General features: G+C 36.5%; 1 protein-coding gene across 1 annotated transcript in view; it reads right to left on the bottom strand.

Annotated features, from left to right (window-relative positions):
• Positions 1-414: 414 nt before the first annotated feature.
• THSD7B (thrombospondin type 1 domain containing 7B) overlaps positions 415-18,692 on the bottom strand; it is a 1,008,764-nt gene continuing 990,486 nt past the window's right edge. Inside the window, exons 24-27 of the mRNA XM_036746882.1 lie at positions 18,434-18,516; positions 14,697-14,889; positions 9,326-9,413; positions 415-496 (exon numbers count right to left, since the gene is read on the bottom strand). Coding sequence (XP_036602777.1) covers positions 415-496; positions 9,326-9,413; positions 14,697-14,889; positions 18,434-18,516 — 446 coding nt within the window. The remainder of the gene's footprint in view (positions 497-9,325; positions 9,414-14,696; positions 14,890-18,433; positions 18,517-18,692) is intronic.

Raw genomic sequence — 18,692 nt, forward strand, 5'->3', positions numbered from 1 at the left:
AATATAGTGCATAAGGATGCAGTATTTAACTCGTCATCGACAGCAGACACCTTGGTTGGACTCTCCTCAGGATTGTCATCATGCCATTGAAGATAAATCTCCGTCAAGTCTGTGGAAATTTCACGAGGTTCACTTCCTCCTGTTTTCTGACAGGAGGAGATGGATTTTTCAGGTCTCTTGAGGAAGGGGAGGAGGAAGGAAAACAATAACCCAAAAAGAAATCCAGAATGCCAGACCTAAAGATCTTTGACTCAGTGTCCAAATAAACCAGAGGCAAAATTATGTTTGCAATATTTATATTCTGCCCTGTATATCACATCAAGAGATTCCTCAAAAAACTGAGAAGTCTGAAAACTACAAAAGGGGAAGAAGCAGTTAAGGCAGTTGATGTCTACATTTGGATTCCTTTTCCTGTTACATGTCTAAATCTCCATCGTAGGCTAAGGTGAGAGGCTTCTGTTGGGGAGGTGTGCTTTGATGTTGTTTTGGCTTCTTGCTGAAAGGAGAAAAGAAATTCTTCGTTCAGATACCAAAACCCTGCAACACACCCCAGCAGTAGTTGAGGCATTAATTCATTCATATTTGCAAGTGACAATAAATGAATTTCTTTAGCTGAAATTTAGTGACTTCAGCTAGAAAAAAATGTCTTTTTCTTTTAATCTTCTAGACTGACAAGGGAGGAGGGCTGGCATCTTACTGAAAACTAGAAAAAAATCCCAAAAAACAAAACAAAAAATGCTTTCACTCTAGAAAGAACTTGGCCAGCTTAAAAGAGATTGCCCACTTTTGTTTTCCTTTGTGCACAGACCTAAAGGCATTTTTAAAAATGAGAAAACAGGAATTCAGATGCTCATCATTTAATCCCTCAACTGCTTATTCCTCACTTCATGTTTTAACATCAGAAGCAGCTGGAACATCAATATTCTTGAACTACTGTTTTTAGGTAAACATATATCCCTCCTCAGCCCTTGCCTTGCCAGACCTCTGACCTTCTTAAGCTGAGACACTGGAGGCCCTTTTAGGACAAGGGCTCTAATGAGTATTTGCACAGTTATTCTTGTGTGTGATGTATGTCACTCTCACATCTACTGCTTAGAGAGTTCAGTGAGTATGGCTACACCCTTTTGTAGATAAGAAAACCAGATCAATTAGGGTCGGAGTGATGTGAGACTCAAATGAGATAATAGATTTAAAGTATTTTGCAAACTTTAAAGAGCTATACAAATGTCAGTTAATATTCTTATAATCAGCCTCCAGCCACCGGGCCTCCAGTCTGGCCATGACTATAAGACCAAAAAGAAAAGAAAAACAAATTAAAAAACCCCAAACTCCAATTATTTAAAATCAGCACTGACCTGTGGGTAGGAAAGGTAGGGGAACTAAGAGGGCTATCTTTTAATATTATGTTTTAAAATAAATGTACATCTCTTAAATGCCAGAAAATTAGATTATCTATGACACACCACTTATTTTGAGGTAAGTCAAGCTGTGAGTGTGACAGTTAAGGATTAAATCTTGGGGGCTGGACAAAAATACCCAAGGTATACAATTTTCACAAATTCCTCATCCCAGATTTGTCAGGAGTCTCCTGCAATAGATGTTAAGATACATTATGATCCTAAACTGGCTGAGTTTTCATGATTATTTATGGGCAGGAAACTATTCAGCATGCTTCTAAAACCAGAATCAACCATAGTGTTTCTAGATATCTCAAGGGAGGTCATAAATATTTCAAAATAAAATGAAATTTTAGTTAAATATGGGTCAGATGTGCACATATATAATACGTACATTTCCAGGGTCCAAACCTGTAATTTCATTGGTAAAGGGAATTCTCTGATGAGGCAAGGGATGCATTTTTGTGTTTTGTTTTCTTTTTGTTGATCTAGATCTGAGATTTCATGAGTGCAGTTAACTCCTGATGCAGAAACTCTCTCCATGATTGCAGATCATTGAATCATATGTAATTTATAGTCTTTGAGAGTTACCTGAGTCCTAGGATTTTAAGTGACATTTCATGTCACCCAGCTAATACATGTTGAAGGCAAACATGAATTCATGCCTGGCTCCAAGGTCAACTCTACTCATTACCCTATCGTTAAGAATGGTGGTTTTGTGTTGTTTGTTTATTTGCATTTCCATGTGTATACATGCAAATATATACATGCATGTGACATATACATATGCATGCAACATGCATGTGCAAATAAACATGTATACATTCCTATAGATGTATGTGTTTGCATGTATAAGATTCTAGATTTATAACTGAAAAGAACCTTAGAGGGCATCTAATTCAATATCTAATCTTATAGATGAGGAAACTGAAGCCCCAAGAGAGGAAGTGACTTCCTCAATGTCACATAGGTAATAAATAGCAGACTTAGAATTTCAGCTCAGATCCATAGCCAAAAAAAACCTGAATATTCTTTTGATTGCAGCTTGATATGCCTCCAGTTCAAATTCCAGGTTCTTGTTCTCAGCAACATTTCAGTCTTTTCCTATGAGACTTTCTCTTCCTCTATTACTTTTTATGGGATTTCTTTCAAAGCCTTTAACAGCTAATCCTAAGAATATCATCCCTTAAATGGGGGATGAGTGCAGGGATAGGAAAGTGAAGCATCTAAAACCAAAACAAAAATAATAAGTAAATGACTTTTGGTGTTAAAACTCCAAAAGACTGATAGGTTTGGTCTAGATTTCACCAAGGAGAAAAAAGTTTTCTGAAACAGCTTGGGCAAAAGGCTGGAATTTACCTCAGATATAACAAGAGTTCTCCTAACTCCTTTTAGAAATATGGTGATCTCAAAATTGGTATTGAACTCTTAGTAGCCACATATTAGCCAAGTTGTTTCTGAGGTGGCCTTAATTTTGAGGGTTTTAGAATAGGAGCTTTTTATAAGGCAAGATCATAGGAGCCCAAGCCTTCGTAAACCTGGACTTGGTTGTAGAGATTGTCCTGGCCAGTAACATTCGGAATATTTGTGGCAAATGTTAAAAATGATTTTAAAGTTGAGAATACTTAATAAATCCTTTGGGAAAAGGTATTACTTCATTTAGATACCAGGGTTTTAAAAGTGACCACACATGGAAAGAAAGTTTCATGACTAAAATGAGAGATTTGTGGCCAGACTGTAATTGGCACAGCTATGAAATCAGGAAAGTTTTTTTTGGGAGGTCCTCAGGCTCTTCCTCATTTCCTCCCTTTAAATTTTGGGAAATTAGTTTGTTACACTTCACTCTCCCATTCATGAAAATATTTTGTTTCAAAAGGAGCCAATAAGCATGTTCACCTTAAGGTTTAAAGTGGTATTGTTCCCAGGAGTATTAGAAGGAGACAAAAACTTAAAGCTGGAAAGAATGAATTGAGTAATTCCAGATATGAATCTGCTATTGTTGATAAAGTTATTTGTTCATTTATTTCGATGGGGAATGTAGGCTTCTTGGCATCCTTAAAATTATACCATGAAGGTTGTTTATGCCACCTATTTTTAAGTCCAGGCCTCCTTTATGTTCTCCCTGAAAGCACCCTATAGACTTCAACTTCAGCAGTTACTGGTTAGGTTAGCTATATGAAAGATCATCTTTATCTGCCTCTGGAGGAACTAAAGTCCCACAGTTGCATAAGGGAAGGTAGAGTAGATGAAGTTGTCTCAGGTAATTGCCATGTGCTATGCTTAAGTTAATAAAAATATCACCCAGTGGTCTTTTCCACTAAATTGCCTCATGAATCTTTATTGCCCAAGAAACCTTGGCATCAGGAACACCAAAGGAAGAGAAATTGAGTGGATATTCAGAGGACTGGATTTGAACAAAGTGGCCTTTAAGGAGGCTATTTCTTCATATTTTCTTTCTAGCACTCCTGAGTTTTTAATGGTACTTGCCTTTGTCTATTACAGAAGCTAAAGACTTGCAACCATATAAAATCTTTAGGCCAAGCTAGCTTTGTTCTTCCCTTTGGCAATCCTTGTTGCTCCAGGAGATAATGGAAAACTCTCTAGGTCATGGTCCCCCAAAGAATCATATAACAAATTCAGTAAAATGAGCTTCTAGTTCCCTTTAAATAGCTAATATGCAGAGACATGTTATTTATGCATTTATATAAACATGCTTTTGACTGATTCTACATCTTTACCTTTGCTCTAAGGCTAGTGAAATATAGGCTCTGTGAGAGCTCTCAGTTGGCAAAATTCTCAAGATTATTTATAAGCAAAGAACCATTTAATTTGTCCTTATAAACAACACCAAAGAATGTGCTTAGCACTGTGAGAGATACAAAAAAAAAGGTAACATGTGGTCCCTATCCTCAAAGACCTCAAAGTGCAGTAAGAGAATATAATTACAAGTTAAGGAAGTACGTGATAATTGAAATAAGAATACCTCATGAGGGAGAGAGAGAGAGACAGAGAGAGAGCGAGAGAGTGAGAGAGACAGAGAGAGAGAGAAAGAGAGAGAGAGAGAGAGACAGAGAGAGAGAGAGAGAGAGAGAGAGACAGAGAGACAGAGAGAGAGAGAGAAACTATAGGCTGGGGTTATCAGGGCGGTTTCAGGAGGAGAAGCATTTAGGTTTGGCCTTTGAGGACTTGTAGGATTTCTACAAAATAAGGATCTGGGTGAGTAGTGGCTCCCAGTGGCATTTCTGATTAATAGAATGGAATACAAAACGGTCACCAAAGCAGGAAATTATAATCCACAGAATGGGAGTGGTATTCATTTCATGTAGGCTAGAATACATATATGAGAATATGGAAAGGTAGATGAGAGGAATTCTATGGAGGGCTAAAGTGGGGTGGCAGGAGGGATGGAAAATGACACAATCAAAATGGTGCCATAGAATGATTAATCTAGAGCAGAGATGTCAAACATGAGGTCTATGGCCTGCAAGGAAGCGGCAATACTCCTGAGTACTGTTGGAACCAGGTTAAAATATAATTGGGAAATATTTAACAAAAATTTAAAAAATACAATAGAACATAGATAATGTTGTTATGTGGTTTTCTAAGTCAATATGTGGCAGGAATCCCATGCATGGTTTAGTGACTCTTTCTATTTGAGTTGGACAAACTCAAATCTGGAGAGACAGAAAATGTGAAATACTATAGTTAGAAAATAAAAATCAGTTCAGAGTCTTTTACGTAGTCCATGTTGAAAGATTATGAAAGCTTGAACTGGGGAATGGGTGGCAAAATGAAAATGAAGGGATGAAATAGAGAAATAGTAAAAGGAAAGCTTGACAGAATTTGTCAATTGAATGGATTTGTGGGAGATAGTGAAGGTAAAAGACTCAGTGAAAGATGACACAAAGTTATTAGGGGGAATGTTCTTCCCTAATTCAAAAAGATATCCATCTATGAAAGCTGTCTATACTTCAAATAATTCTATGACTTCTCCTATTCAGGTCAAGGTCCATTAGCAACTTTTGATGAGAGCTTCACAGAATCTCTACACTTACATCAAATCTGTATCCCTGCCACAAATGCAACAGTATCTATTATGACTCTAAACTTAATTATAATATTATTAATAAATATACATAATGAAGATGATAATTGTAAGTCTTCGAATATTTAATATTTAAATATTTTCTTGAAGCCTAAACATCAATGAGCCTTATTCCAACTGGCTAATGATGTGAGTTTGACTATCAGATTAAAGTTTCATCTATTTTTTTTGGTTGTTGAAGAATATTGAAATGTATAAAAGGAAGTTTCTCTGGCATTAACTCCTAAAATGAGAGTATTTTAACTTATACAGTAAGGAATCATAGAAACCTGAGCTTGTAACTCATCAATAGCTAGAAATGTCTATAACGTTTTTTACATTTATGAGTAAGGAGGGTTTGATTCTTTTGTTTATTCGATTTTTAGGAAATCTTTCCATTTTTAACCTAAGTATTTCTGTCTATATTTTCATCCTATTTCCTTTCAAATGATCATAATTCTTCATATTGCAATGTGTATAGGTTAATTCAGGCATCATCCATACAGTACCAACACAATTCAAATCATTTGTTTGCTGCTGACAAAGCTGTCACTGAATGTTTGTTTTAAATCTTTTTAATAGTATATTTTTTGGCTAGATTTGTGATTTTTCTGGTATTGGAAAGTTATTTTAGAAAACTATCAATGCAGATCAGTACCTGATCCGTACTTTACAGTTAGTCTCAAGGGGCTATGTAGGGCTCTGTGTCATTAAGTGACTTGTCCAGGGTCACATAGCCAACATGTAAGGAAGAACTAGAACCTAGTTCATTGTCTTCCTGACAATGAAGCCAACAGTGTATCCACTACACACACTACCTTCCATAAGGCAGAGTAGGATGTTTATCTGAGTCTTTATTGATTTTTTATTTGTTATATATTTCATAGATATGAATCAGTCCATAGGAAGAGTTGCCAGGGGCACTTAGGAAACCAGGCTAAACAGTTCATAAACAATGGCATCTACAATGTCACCTGTCATGGTCATGGTCATGGTCTGGTTCCTTGAGAGTTCACAAATATGTTGTGCACAGATTATTTATTTTCAAAGCACTGGAATGTTTAACATGGAAACTAGACTGACCATAAATTAATCTCTCTTTAGAATTCAGAAGGCATTTCTGGATCTCACGGTATGTCTCAGGGCCAGCTTTATACACATGAGTTATCATTGTTCTGTAGATATTCAGAAATATTAACCAAGAGTTCCATTTGGTAGGACACTGACAAACCAGCTACTTTAATTGTCTAAATCCAATTGCGGTGATCTTCACACAAGTAATTTTTCTTTACTAGAAGAAAACAAAACTTTTCTTTTTTAAAAAATGAAATAGCTAGGTCTCTGTCTTGTGACTAAATATACAATATTGGCTATTAGTTGCCAGTTGCTTTGGTACTGTTTTCCACTAAGTTATAAAAGATAATCACTTGGTAATTTAAATAATTCTCTATCCAATAAATAAACTTGTTAGAACATAGATAACTCTCTTCCAAGCTTAATTCTTTTATTTATTATATATTGACAAGAATGCTGGACAAAGGACAAGACTATCCAGATCCTACTCCTGGATCTTCCCTCACTAGCTTTGCCACCTTGGACCTCAGTTTCCTTATCTGTAAAATTAGGGAATATTTTACTATATGACTTCCAGGATCCATTCTAACTTTAACATTTCATGATCTATGATCTACATAATGGAAGATAAGTAAAACTGAAGCCCACTTTTTGTTAACACACTAACAGCTCTAATCATATTTGCTATCTAAGATCCAACAGGGACATGTAGATAGACCTAGTGAAAGAACATTTGCACATTCATATTTTTGTGAAAGTGATATAACATCATGGAATGTAATGAGCCTGGATTTTCGAGCCTGGAGACCAAGTAATTTCCCCTCTCTTGGCTTCAGATTCTTCCACTGTAAAATGCATGAGTTCAACTAGATGATCTTTAAAATCTCTTTCAGTTTTAATACCATGAACTGATGACCAAGCCCAATTAAACTTACTCAGTGGCAAGGATAGGAGAGATTAATATAGGTTCCTCAAACTAGATTATACAGATCCTTCTCTTTAATTGATCAACATGAAAGTTATCCTTGAAGGCATGGTCTTTGGAACACATTCGTATGTGCAAACATGGCTTATGTTGAAAAGAGTCTCTTTCAGATCTTTTATGAAGGAGGTATTTTCAATATACTATCCTTTTATCAACTTTGTCTGACCAAAGCTATCGATATTAACCACCTCTGTTGTCATAGTAACAGGCTTTCTGACTAAATTAGCCAAGCACGGATTTGAATTGAAATGCAAACTTGGGGAAAAAAAAAAAAAAACTTAAGGAAACATTGCCTCTGCTATGAGACAGGTAACGAATATAAAGAAGGAAGAATAGAAAGATCTCAATTCTAATTTCAGGGGAAAAAAGTAAAACTTTGATCTCAGGGAAAAAAAAAACAGGAAAAAAGTTCTCTTTGAAAATCATGCCTAGGAAGTTAATTGCATATTCAGTGTTTTTAATATTCTCAACACACCTGAAAACATTCAGTTTTGTCAGCTTCAAGGCCAGCTAGTTAGCCAAATTACATTCTACAGAGTAAACTCTCTTTTGTTTTGTTTTATTTTTTAAATTCTGGATGTAGCAATCACTCCGATTTCTAAAGCAATGCAATAATAACAAATCCCATTAATATAGGTCTTTAAAAAGTGTTTGAATTCCTTATAGCCACCCAGATGGGCAAGAAGTGCGATAAGGACTCACTTTCCATGGGGTATCAGATACTCTGTTTATGGAGATAGCCTCCAAAGGAAGATTTTCATTGATGTGGGCACTCCTCCAAACACTACAGACCACCAAGCATCCAGGTCTTCTTGTCCTATGCAGTTCACGTCCAAAGTGGAGTAAGTAACTTCACCAATATCATTTTACAGTCTGATCAAAATTTCAAAGTATGGATGGAGATGGTGAATTAAATGATTTCATCTCACAACTGTCTAATTCTATCAAACTGCTTTTATTTATATTTTAAAAAAACTTTGCTGACAAGTTATTTGACCAGGTGGACTGGTCAGTTCATTCTAGATGTTCAAGACAAGTATATTTTTAGGCCATATTGATAGCCTAATGAAGATACGCTTATCATATTAAACAAGTAATTCCTTGGGTGAGGATTCTCAAAGTCTTTTGACATTTTTCTGCAAAACAGAGCATCAAGAAGATAGTACCTTCAATAATTAGACTAAGCAAAGTAGGAGCCCTGATAGAAAAGAGCACCCTAAGAAGACCAATTTTGTGGAAATGACGGATATACTTTAATCATGATTTCAAGGGTCATTTGGATATTCTGAACCAGATTTCTTGACTTTTTATGTGTTATGGACCCATTTAGTAGTCCAGTGAAGTCTATGGATTTTTAATCAGAATAATGCTTTTAAATGCACAAAATACAAAACCTAGGATTACAGGGAAATAAATTATATTAAAACATAATAACCAATATATGAATATACTTGTTTTTATATACATATAACCAAGGTTGTCTTGTACTAATTTGCAATAATTAATTGCTAAATTTTCAGTATAAGCATTTTATACCTCAGAAATGAGCAAGTACTACACATAAAGTTTTGAATGATTATTGATTTCCTAGACTTAAGAAAGTGATGGAGAAAATGCTAATAATGCAGATTAAATTTACTAATGTGTTTTGCATACAATTTTCTAAGTCTGTTGTTAAACATTTGTTGGCAAACCCCTGTATAAACTTTGCTATAACCTGTTTTCTTCTTGTGTAACATGCCACCCAGCCAAATGCTATGGATTTTCACATGATATAGTACTTACCAAACAAGATAAGATGTAAATATCAGGAAAATCAGGAGGAGAAAACCACCAGCAGAAACACCATAAACCCAGACCTTAACTCGGCCATCTGTTAAAATGCAAAGATAAAAGAAACAGACTAATATGTAAGGTACTAACTCGTATGAATAAAAAAGGAATGTTTGAAAAACCCAGATGTTAATCATGGACTTGAAATTAATATTAGAGCTTTAGCCTGTCTCATACTATATCATCAGTATTAAATGGTATTCACAAACATTCCAGAGGAAAACAGAATTTGGAATTTATAAGCCTTTTTTTCTTTCTTGGCACACTATTGGACTGTTATATCTTACTGGGCCCTTGAGCACATTAAGTGGGTTCTTTGTAGTGGACTTGTGGGGTATCTTGGGCAAAAGTTAATGGGCAGGCATGAGTGGGTTGTGATTTGCAACATTGAAGGGGAATGCCATTCTTTAATGAAATGATATAACCATTGGATATTTTATCTTTAAAATAGTCTATATTTTTATTTATTATCTTACTTGGAATCATTGTCTGAATTTTTTTTAATTTGGGGAGTGTTATTAATAAGGCAAAAATGCCTTCTTTCTTAACTAGAATTATTAATACACAGACATAATTACCAAGTTTCTATGAGAAAGAGCACAGTGTGATAGATAGAGAGTCCTCGGATTCAGAAAGACTTGGGTTCAAATCCCTCCTCTAATACATATTGCCTATGTGGCCATGGACAAAACATTTAACTATTGAGTGTTTCAGTCTATGGACTTTGAAATGCTGATCTACATTGATAAAGGAAATTCCTCAATGTAGCCAATTCCTCACCAATAGCTACCTTCAACTAATAAAAACCCCAGCACTTACCAAAAATAAAATAAAAATAACAAACAAACAACCTGTATTCTCTATGTGTTGGCATAATGGAAAGAACACTGGAAGAGGATTCAGGAGATCTGGGCCCAGATTCTATCTCTATTACTTACTAGAGCATACATTGCATTCAGTTCACTCACTCACTTACTTGAGTTCAATGATATGAACTCAAATCATGAGATCTCTCTAGGTCTCCGTTTCCTCACCTATAACATGAGATCCTTTCCAGTTTTAGCCTTCCATGACCTATTTAATGAAAGGCCTTTGAAAGCAAAACACAATTTCATTTACATATCAATACCAATATGGTAATTATTCACCATGGACAAGAGTTTTCATTCTGAGGAGTCTGTCCTTGAGCAAATTGATCCACATAAATATAGCCTGTATTTACAGGCTACTAAAACATCCAATTGATCATAAGTTTTACTATGCTTCTGGCTGTTTGATATTACAAGGGCCTTGTCATCAATACAAATAAAATGTCTCAGTACATTGGTATCTATCTGTGAAGAAACTAGGTGAAAACAAGACATATTCAATCAATGGGTTATTTCATCTATATGATGCCAAACAACCAGTGTAACTGATTATTTCTGCGAATTTACTTTTTGCTATGACGTATCTACACAAGCTGTATACTTCCTCCATTTTAAAAAAAAATTATGCAGAAACAATTTTGCATGCATTACATTTGTGAATGTTTGAGCAGATTGATGATTGAAGGAAAATATCAGAAGGCAAAATAAATTCAAATTCAATTCCAGATTTTATAATTCAAGTTAAACCTGCATTGACATATGAGTGAAGGGTAGGAGAAAGAGCACCCTTAATTTAGAATTAGGAGATTTGGTTTCTAATTTTGGCTTTGACAGTTACAAGGTGTGTGCCTATGACCATGTTCCTTTACTCTCTTTGAGACTCAGTTACCTCATTTTGGAAAGCAGGGATAAAAATCCAGAGTGTCCCAAAAGCTTAGTAAAATGTAAACTGTGCTAAGACTTTTGAGATACCCTGTATATATAGTAGCTAATTCAGAGTATAATCACAGTGGGGGGAAAGAAACCTTTAAAAATCATAAAGAGCTGTGTCTTCACATGTGTGAGTTGTTGCTCTTACTACTTACAAGAGGACATAAAGAGTTGCAAACCATCCAGCAATTTTAACTGTTTCTGGCAATTAAACAATTTAGTCTGTGTCCATGTAATTAATGCATAACCAATGCAGCATACTATTTGACCAAAAGAGAAAATACCAGAGAATACCAAAAGAACTGCCTTGTGCATGTTAATATGCATATATAGACACTTCTATTATATTGCATGAGTGTAATTAAGTAGGGTTCAAGATACACATCATCATTCTCATTTTAAGTCTTACGTGAAATGAAAAACAATCAGATCTATAGTAAATAGCAGTTTCTTTGAATAAAAGCACAATTAATTCTGATTTTGCTCTGCCTATTTATTTCAGTCATTCCTTTCTAGGACATTTTCAAGCCTTAAGCAGTTTTTGGAATGAGGGCTCTCTAAAGTAACTCTAGTTTTCTAAGGTCATGAAATTTCTAAGAAACCTTTGATTCCAAGCCCTTTGAAACACTAGTGATGAAATCACCCTATTTTAAGTCCTGAATTGGGGGGACTTCCTTATTTTTTATTTCACAATTAAGCAGAATTTTTCATGTCCCTTAAGTAATGTTCTTAGGGATCTGGGTTCATAAATGCCCCACTGTGTTGTCCGGAGATAATTACTAGAAATCTAAGTTGTGTCTACATCAGATATCTGGAATATTTTGGAACCCAGTATTGGCCTTGTTTAACAAGACCTGACCCAACCTCTTGGCCCTGGTGAGCCTGCACTAGAAATTTAGGTAGATAGCAAAGGTATTATTTCACTGACTTCAGGTAAGGCAGGACAATTAGCTAGAATCAAAGTGATCCACTGTCCTACAAACAAAAAAAAAAATTGAAAGAAGTAAAAGACCAGATCTTTTGGTGTTGGGTTGTTTCTTTGCTGTCAGTGCTAGCTAGTATTGTTTGATAAGTGGTATTCAGGAATATTGACTCTCATTTCCAATTTCACTCCATTAGTACTACACACCAGTTCCCTACAATGAAATAGTCTAAAAAATGGTGGAGGGAACTTGATCCTCTGCATATCACAACACTCTCATTTAAGTGTCTAGTTATTCCTATATCATTCTATTGCAGGTCTAGAAGAGATCACAGAAGTCTTACAACATCTAACCAGCCATTAAATTGACAAAAAAAACAATAATTCATTAGGCACTCCCTGGGTGTCAAGCACTGTGGTAGGTGCTAGGGAAACAAAGATAAAGGTAAAGAGGATTTTCTCTCTGAGTTTGCAGTCTAGCTGGGGCATACAACACAAAAGGTCAGGTACATAGAAAATAGATCCAAGGTGATTTGCGGAGAGGGGAGGCATTGGTAGCTTGAGTGAGCAGGAAAAGCCTGATGAACATGATACTTGTACTATGAAGGAAACTAGGAGAGAAAGAAGTAAGGAGGAGTAGGGGATAGATAGGCAGTACCAAGGCAAAGAAACAGGAAACAGATTATGAGGAGACAGCCTGAAGTCTAGCCTGTCTGGACCACCCACATTATGTGTGGAAGTGAATAATATGAAGTAAAGTTGGAAAACAAATTGGGGCCAGATTGTGAAGGGCTCCAAAAGCTAAACAGAAGTGCTTGATTCTGGAGGCAATAGGGAATCACTGGAGTTGACTGCATAGGACAATGACATGGTCAGATCTGTGCTTTAGGGAAATTAGTTTGGCCACCATGTCAAGGATGGATTAGGGAGAAGAGAGATCTGAAGTAGGAAGACCAAGCAGGAGGCCACTGTTATAGTTCAAGTTAGAGGAGACAGAGGACTGAACTAGGGTGATGGCTATGTGAGAGGAGAGAAGATGATGAATGAAGGATGTAGCACCTGAGTGATCAGATGGGGTGAATGAGAGTGCAAAGTTGAGGCAAACACTGAGGCTGTGAACCTCAGCACCTGGAAGATTGGTAGTACCCTCAACAAATAGGGAAGTTCATAAGAGGAATGAGTTTGAGGAGAAGGACAATGAGTTCTGCTTTTGCAATGAATCAAAAATCATTTATTAAGCACCTATTATATACTAGACACAATGCTACAAAGAATTAAACAATTGATATTCTCAAGCAACTAAGTTGGTCTACTGGACACCTAGTCCAACAGTACATTTAGTACTGAGTAAAGCAAAAGGAGGTTAAATAAATTCCTTGAGGTTTCACAAATAGTAGGAGTTTGAGTCAGGTTTGAACCTAGTTTCTCCAACTTGAAAGTCATTTTTCTTTCTAGTAAGTAATAAAAACAACTTAGTGAAAAAGAATAAGAGACAAGGTCCTCTCCTTATGAAAGTTGATTCACATCTATAAGCATTTTCCTTCTAATTAGTTTGAAAGTGATTTTATGTGTAAGCTTCACTGAAGAGAAAAGTATGAAAGAGAAAAGTAGATTGGAAATGCAAACACACAGAAGGGGAGGACAACCTAGGAGAAGAGAAGCAAAAAATAGCATTAGAAAGTTATTTTGAAGGTAGAGGGTATTTTTTATTCTTTAAAATGCAATCAAGGCACCTCATATAATGCTGAGAATATGGCAAGCCTCAACTAAATGGAACTGGAGAGCATGAGGCAGTTATTGCCTTTCCTTCAGTTTCTCCCCTTGCTATTTCCTTCCCTTCCCCTCCACAGAACCACAATTAGGACAGAACTGGGACTCTTTTCCATATGCTTTAAAAGATGCTGACAACTTGTTTCATTAGAAGCAAGAGCTCATGGTATCTATTTGGCAAAAAAAAAATAATTCATTAAAATAGTATGCTACTCAATAACGGATGCTGTGAGTTCTTTGCCCCTGGGTATGACAGCCTCTTCAACCACAGACTGTTATCAATGTCCCAGGGTCACCATGTCTCCTGTTAGGAGATGCTATTTTCCATTCGCTTCAGCTAGGGGTCTGTTTTATGGTACAGGCCTCATGCATGGACTGTGGTGCTTGCCAGAGATCCCAAGGTTTCTAGTTCAGGCTCTGCCCTTCCATTTTGAGTCACAAAACAAAGATTTACAAGGTGTGTTAGAAGTTATGCAGTCTACTCTTTACACTCCATCCAGCCTTGACAAATGGACATCCAACTTGCACTTAAACACTTCCAGTGAGGGGAAGCTCGCAGTTTCACAAGAAAGCCTTTTCCATTGCTGGACAGTTCTAACCATCATTATGCTTTCCCTCATTATTAAATTGACAAAATATATCTCCCTATTTTTTTAACCTAGTTCTGCCCTAGTCCATTTCCTTAATATAGCCTAGCATTCTGTTCCTTGAACTGAGGTGGAATGTGGGCAAACCTTAGTCAACTTTTCCCTTCACCTAGCCACGCCATGAATCAGACACATCAGAGATTACAGTCACAAGATTTACTTGAATGTTTATAATTCAGACTTACCTGGATCAAGAGGTTGAAGTGACCATCCTTTGAAAATATCATGTATTTTGGAATTCACAGGTTTGTTCTTTGCTGCAAAATTTTTAACATCTGCTTTTTTATCCTCTGAGCCTGGTATTTTAATGCAGTAATCCAAGAAACCATCTGATCTCATTATCTCGGTATAGCCCTTCTCACAGCCACAGACTCCACCCTACATCATAAACATAATTAAGTTTACATAACCAGTTGTACAGCTAAAACCATAATAAATTAAGCATAGAAATTACTTAAGATCCAAACTACTTGCTCTGGCAACTTAAGAGTTTAAGCACCTGTTTTGCCAATAAGGCTGAAACTGAATAAATAAGCTCCATTTTTTTCAAATACCAGAGTCATCCTCTAGTTTTAGAATAAACACAGTCAGGTTTTCAAAGGTGGCCATGGTTATTCTACCTGCTGAATATAAAACCACAATTCATTGTAAATGTAAGGCATTAACATTATTTCTTTTCCTAACATTGTGAAAGTCTTTGTAAACATTCATGCAGCTCCTGGGTCCACAGGAGCCTTTGGGGATTAATCCTTGCTGCCTCTGATAGTGCCATTTATTTACTCCAGCATTCCAGCAGCACTTAGATAGATAAGAAGAGCTGAACACAATTGTAGCCTATCTCCTTTGCAAAGCCTCAGGGCCTTTTTTTCTTTTTATGTACTGAATTCCCCTTTGAGTTATAAACTCCTTTGAGGTATCCCACCTTCCCTGTCCCCAGAGGTGCCCAGCACTTCGCTGAACAGTCAGCACACCTAAATGGTGCTGACTGCCTAACACACACTGTGTTGGCCAGGAGTGAGTGTACTAGGCAGTCCCATGGCATGAGGGAATAAAAAAAATGGCTCTCCAATTTCATGCCCCGGACCAAGGCAGTTGAAAATGGAATTGAAGAATTATGAAGCTTGGCAGTCCACCTCCCTTTGTTTCCTGGGAGGTTTACAACCATCCCAGGGCATTCTTTTTAATGTCTAACCCAAATCCCCCTTGCTGTGAGTTGAGCTCAATATCTTGCCCAGTTTTCAGTAGGAATGCTCCAAATCCCCATACCAAACTTTTATTTTTTGACTCCTCATCAATTCTGTGCTCACTAATTCATTCTACATGCAAGGAGCTGCTCTGCATAGACCACCTTCAAGAATGTTGCTCTGACCAGGTGAGGGTTCCCACCCTTGGAAACACAACTCCAAATAGTTATTTGTCAATTTCATAGGCATTTTATAAGCACCTATTACATAATCTATGTGCCAAGGATACAAATATGGGTGAGGCATTCAGTTCCTATCTCAAGGAACTTATTTCCTACTAGGGTAAAAACAATACATACATGGGTGAGAAGATACAAAGTAATGTCAGTGAGGAAACCACTAACAATTGAGAGGGGAGACAGAGGACTTGAGAAAAAACGTCTTGTAAGAGGTAGCGCATGATCTGAGTTTTGAAGGAAGCTAGGGATTCCAAGAGGTAGAGATACGGAGGGAAAGCATTATAGGCACAGAGGACACAAATTGGGCAAAGGTGTGGAGATGAGAGATGGAACGGAAACTGATGTCAGTCTAATTTAGATGGAACAGAGAGTGTGTGAGGAGCACTCTTGCCAAATTTCTCTGGAAAAAATAGGTTGAAGTCATATTGTGAAAGACTTTAAATGACAGAGAACAGTATATTATATCTCAGTGTCAATAGGGAGCCATTGAGGTTTGCATAAGGGAGTAATATGAGCAGGTCTGTGCTTTAGGCATAAGTATTTAACAGCTGTGTAGAAGATAGATTGGGGTAGAGAGACTGGGAACTAGGAGAGCAATTATGAGCATATTACATAGAGGTTGATATATGAGTGGAGAAAATAGAATGGATGGGAGAGATGTGGAAATAAAATCAACACCTACAACCAGCAAAGGAAAATGGGAAGGAAAAAATCAGACCAGGTGAAGGAGTAGGAGAGGATAATGTTATAGAAATTTAGGAAGAAGTGGTCAATTCTATCAAATGCTGCAGAGATTTCATGGAATTTGAGAACTAAGAAAATAAAATCGGTAATCATATGGTCATTGTTAAATTTGAAGTTTCAATTGAATGGTAGGGAATGAAAACAGGATTTCAAGGGAGTGAGAAGTGAGTGGAATGTGAGGAAGTAGAAGTAATGAGGGTAGATAGCTTTTAGATAGCAAAATAAGCCTGGAATGGGAGATTGGAGCCAGATTTTAGTGAGCCTTTATTAGAGGCTAAGAAGTTTGGATTTTCGCCTAAAGACAAGAGGGAGCCACTGAAGGATTTTGAATAGAGGAGTAACAGTCATCCCTCTGCCTCAGAAAGATTATTTTACAGCTGAGTTGAGGGTGGATTGAAGAAAGCGAAGCCTGGAAATAGTACTTGGTATATTTTGAATGAGATTTACCATAGAGTGTCTAATTATTCAAATAATTCGGAATCAACTCATCCTATTTAGGTAATCAATTATTATGCAGATATTTAGAGATTTAACAAGCATGCAAACCAAACAGGGATGGGTCAAATGAACCTGGCTTTAAGAAAAAAAAATAAAGAACATTAAAAAAAAGCCACTCAAGAAAAATATGTTGGTGCTGTGTAATCAGCAATTTTCTCCCAGGTAATTAGTATAGAATATAGACCAACTCTTGTGATGATATTTCACAGTTTTAATTTAGGATATCATAGGACATTCAATAAAGAGACTTAATTAGGAAAAGTAGTAGCAGCTCAGCTAATTAAAGCCATCCTTCCAAGATATATCTCTTGTCAGTCTCAAGGAAAAGCAGAATTATGGAGCATGGGTATGGAAGATATGCAGTCAAACATGCCTGCGGCTAGGGAAAAAAAAAGATTTTAATTGATCAGGCGCATATTCTTTTATGTTTTATTAAAAGACAGGGCAATTCCAGGGATGGAGGAAGGCAGTCACTTCTGCTCCAAAAAAATATGACTTTGAAAACATTGATACTGCTTTATTGAAGCTTTGCTGAATACAGGCCCAACTCCAGTCACTGGAATCTGTCCCAAGTCTAATCCCCATTGGAAAAGGACAACTATAAAATATTATTGATTTCTTGCATTTTTTTTAGCAAATCATTTTAAGAAACACATTTCTTTTATAAGGTACAACACAATTCAAAACGTTTTTTCATTACATAGACCAGTTGCTAGAACATACTAGAACTGCAATTGAGTGGAGTTTATTACACATTTTGTTGTAAGCCCCGAGGGGGAAAAAATCCTGCTTCAAAGATTTACATTTCCCACTGAAACCAAGAGTGAATGAAAAATTTCCTCATGCTATCAATAGAATCAATTCCAGCTAATGACTACTTTAAGAAGTTATGAACCTATACATTTACACTATCTTTCAATATAAATGGATCAAATGTAGTTGGTGGTCTAAAGTTAGGACTGATGAAACAATTAAGCTCTCTTAATTACTAATTAGACTTAATATAAATTATAAGCCTGGCAGGCAAGTTGTGGGATGGGCACATTGACAGAAAAATTCTCTCGTCTTTTAGTCCAATAGAAAAAAATTCCTTTGCAGCTGGGTTTGCTCCTGCATACTCCGCTAGATGGTATCATGCCCACACAAGATTCCTGTTAACACTCTATCAGACTGGAGAAGATCCTCTGACAGCTTTGATTTGGAAGAATTAGGCTTTCTTTACTTTCTTTTTTTTTTAGGCTGAAACTTATCACTTACCTGTGTACAATAGGAGAAAGGTTTTCTGCAGGCTGGATTACATTGTCTTATTGAAGCAGGTTGTGACTGAGCAGAACAGCCACCTAGAAAGAAAACCTTGACATCATTTGGGGTTTTCTTTAACATGAGGCATTCAAATAGCTTCCCATTCTCTTCCCTGTTTTAAGAAGACTATCCAAGCCACTTCAGGGAGGATATGCTTATCAAATGTGCCTGCAAAAGCCAGGGGTAGAGTGCATGACTTATTAACTCAGAGTAG

The sequence above is a fragment of the Trichosurus vulpecula genome, chromosome 2 (assembly GCF_011100635.1).
Source record: "Trichosurus vulpecula isolate mTriVul1 chromosome 2, mTriVul1.pri, whole genome shotgun sequence".
NCBI lineage: Eukaryota > Metazoa > Chordata > Mammalia > Diprotodontia > Phalangeridae > Trichosurus > Trichosurus vulpecula.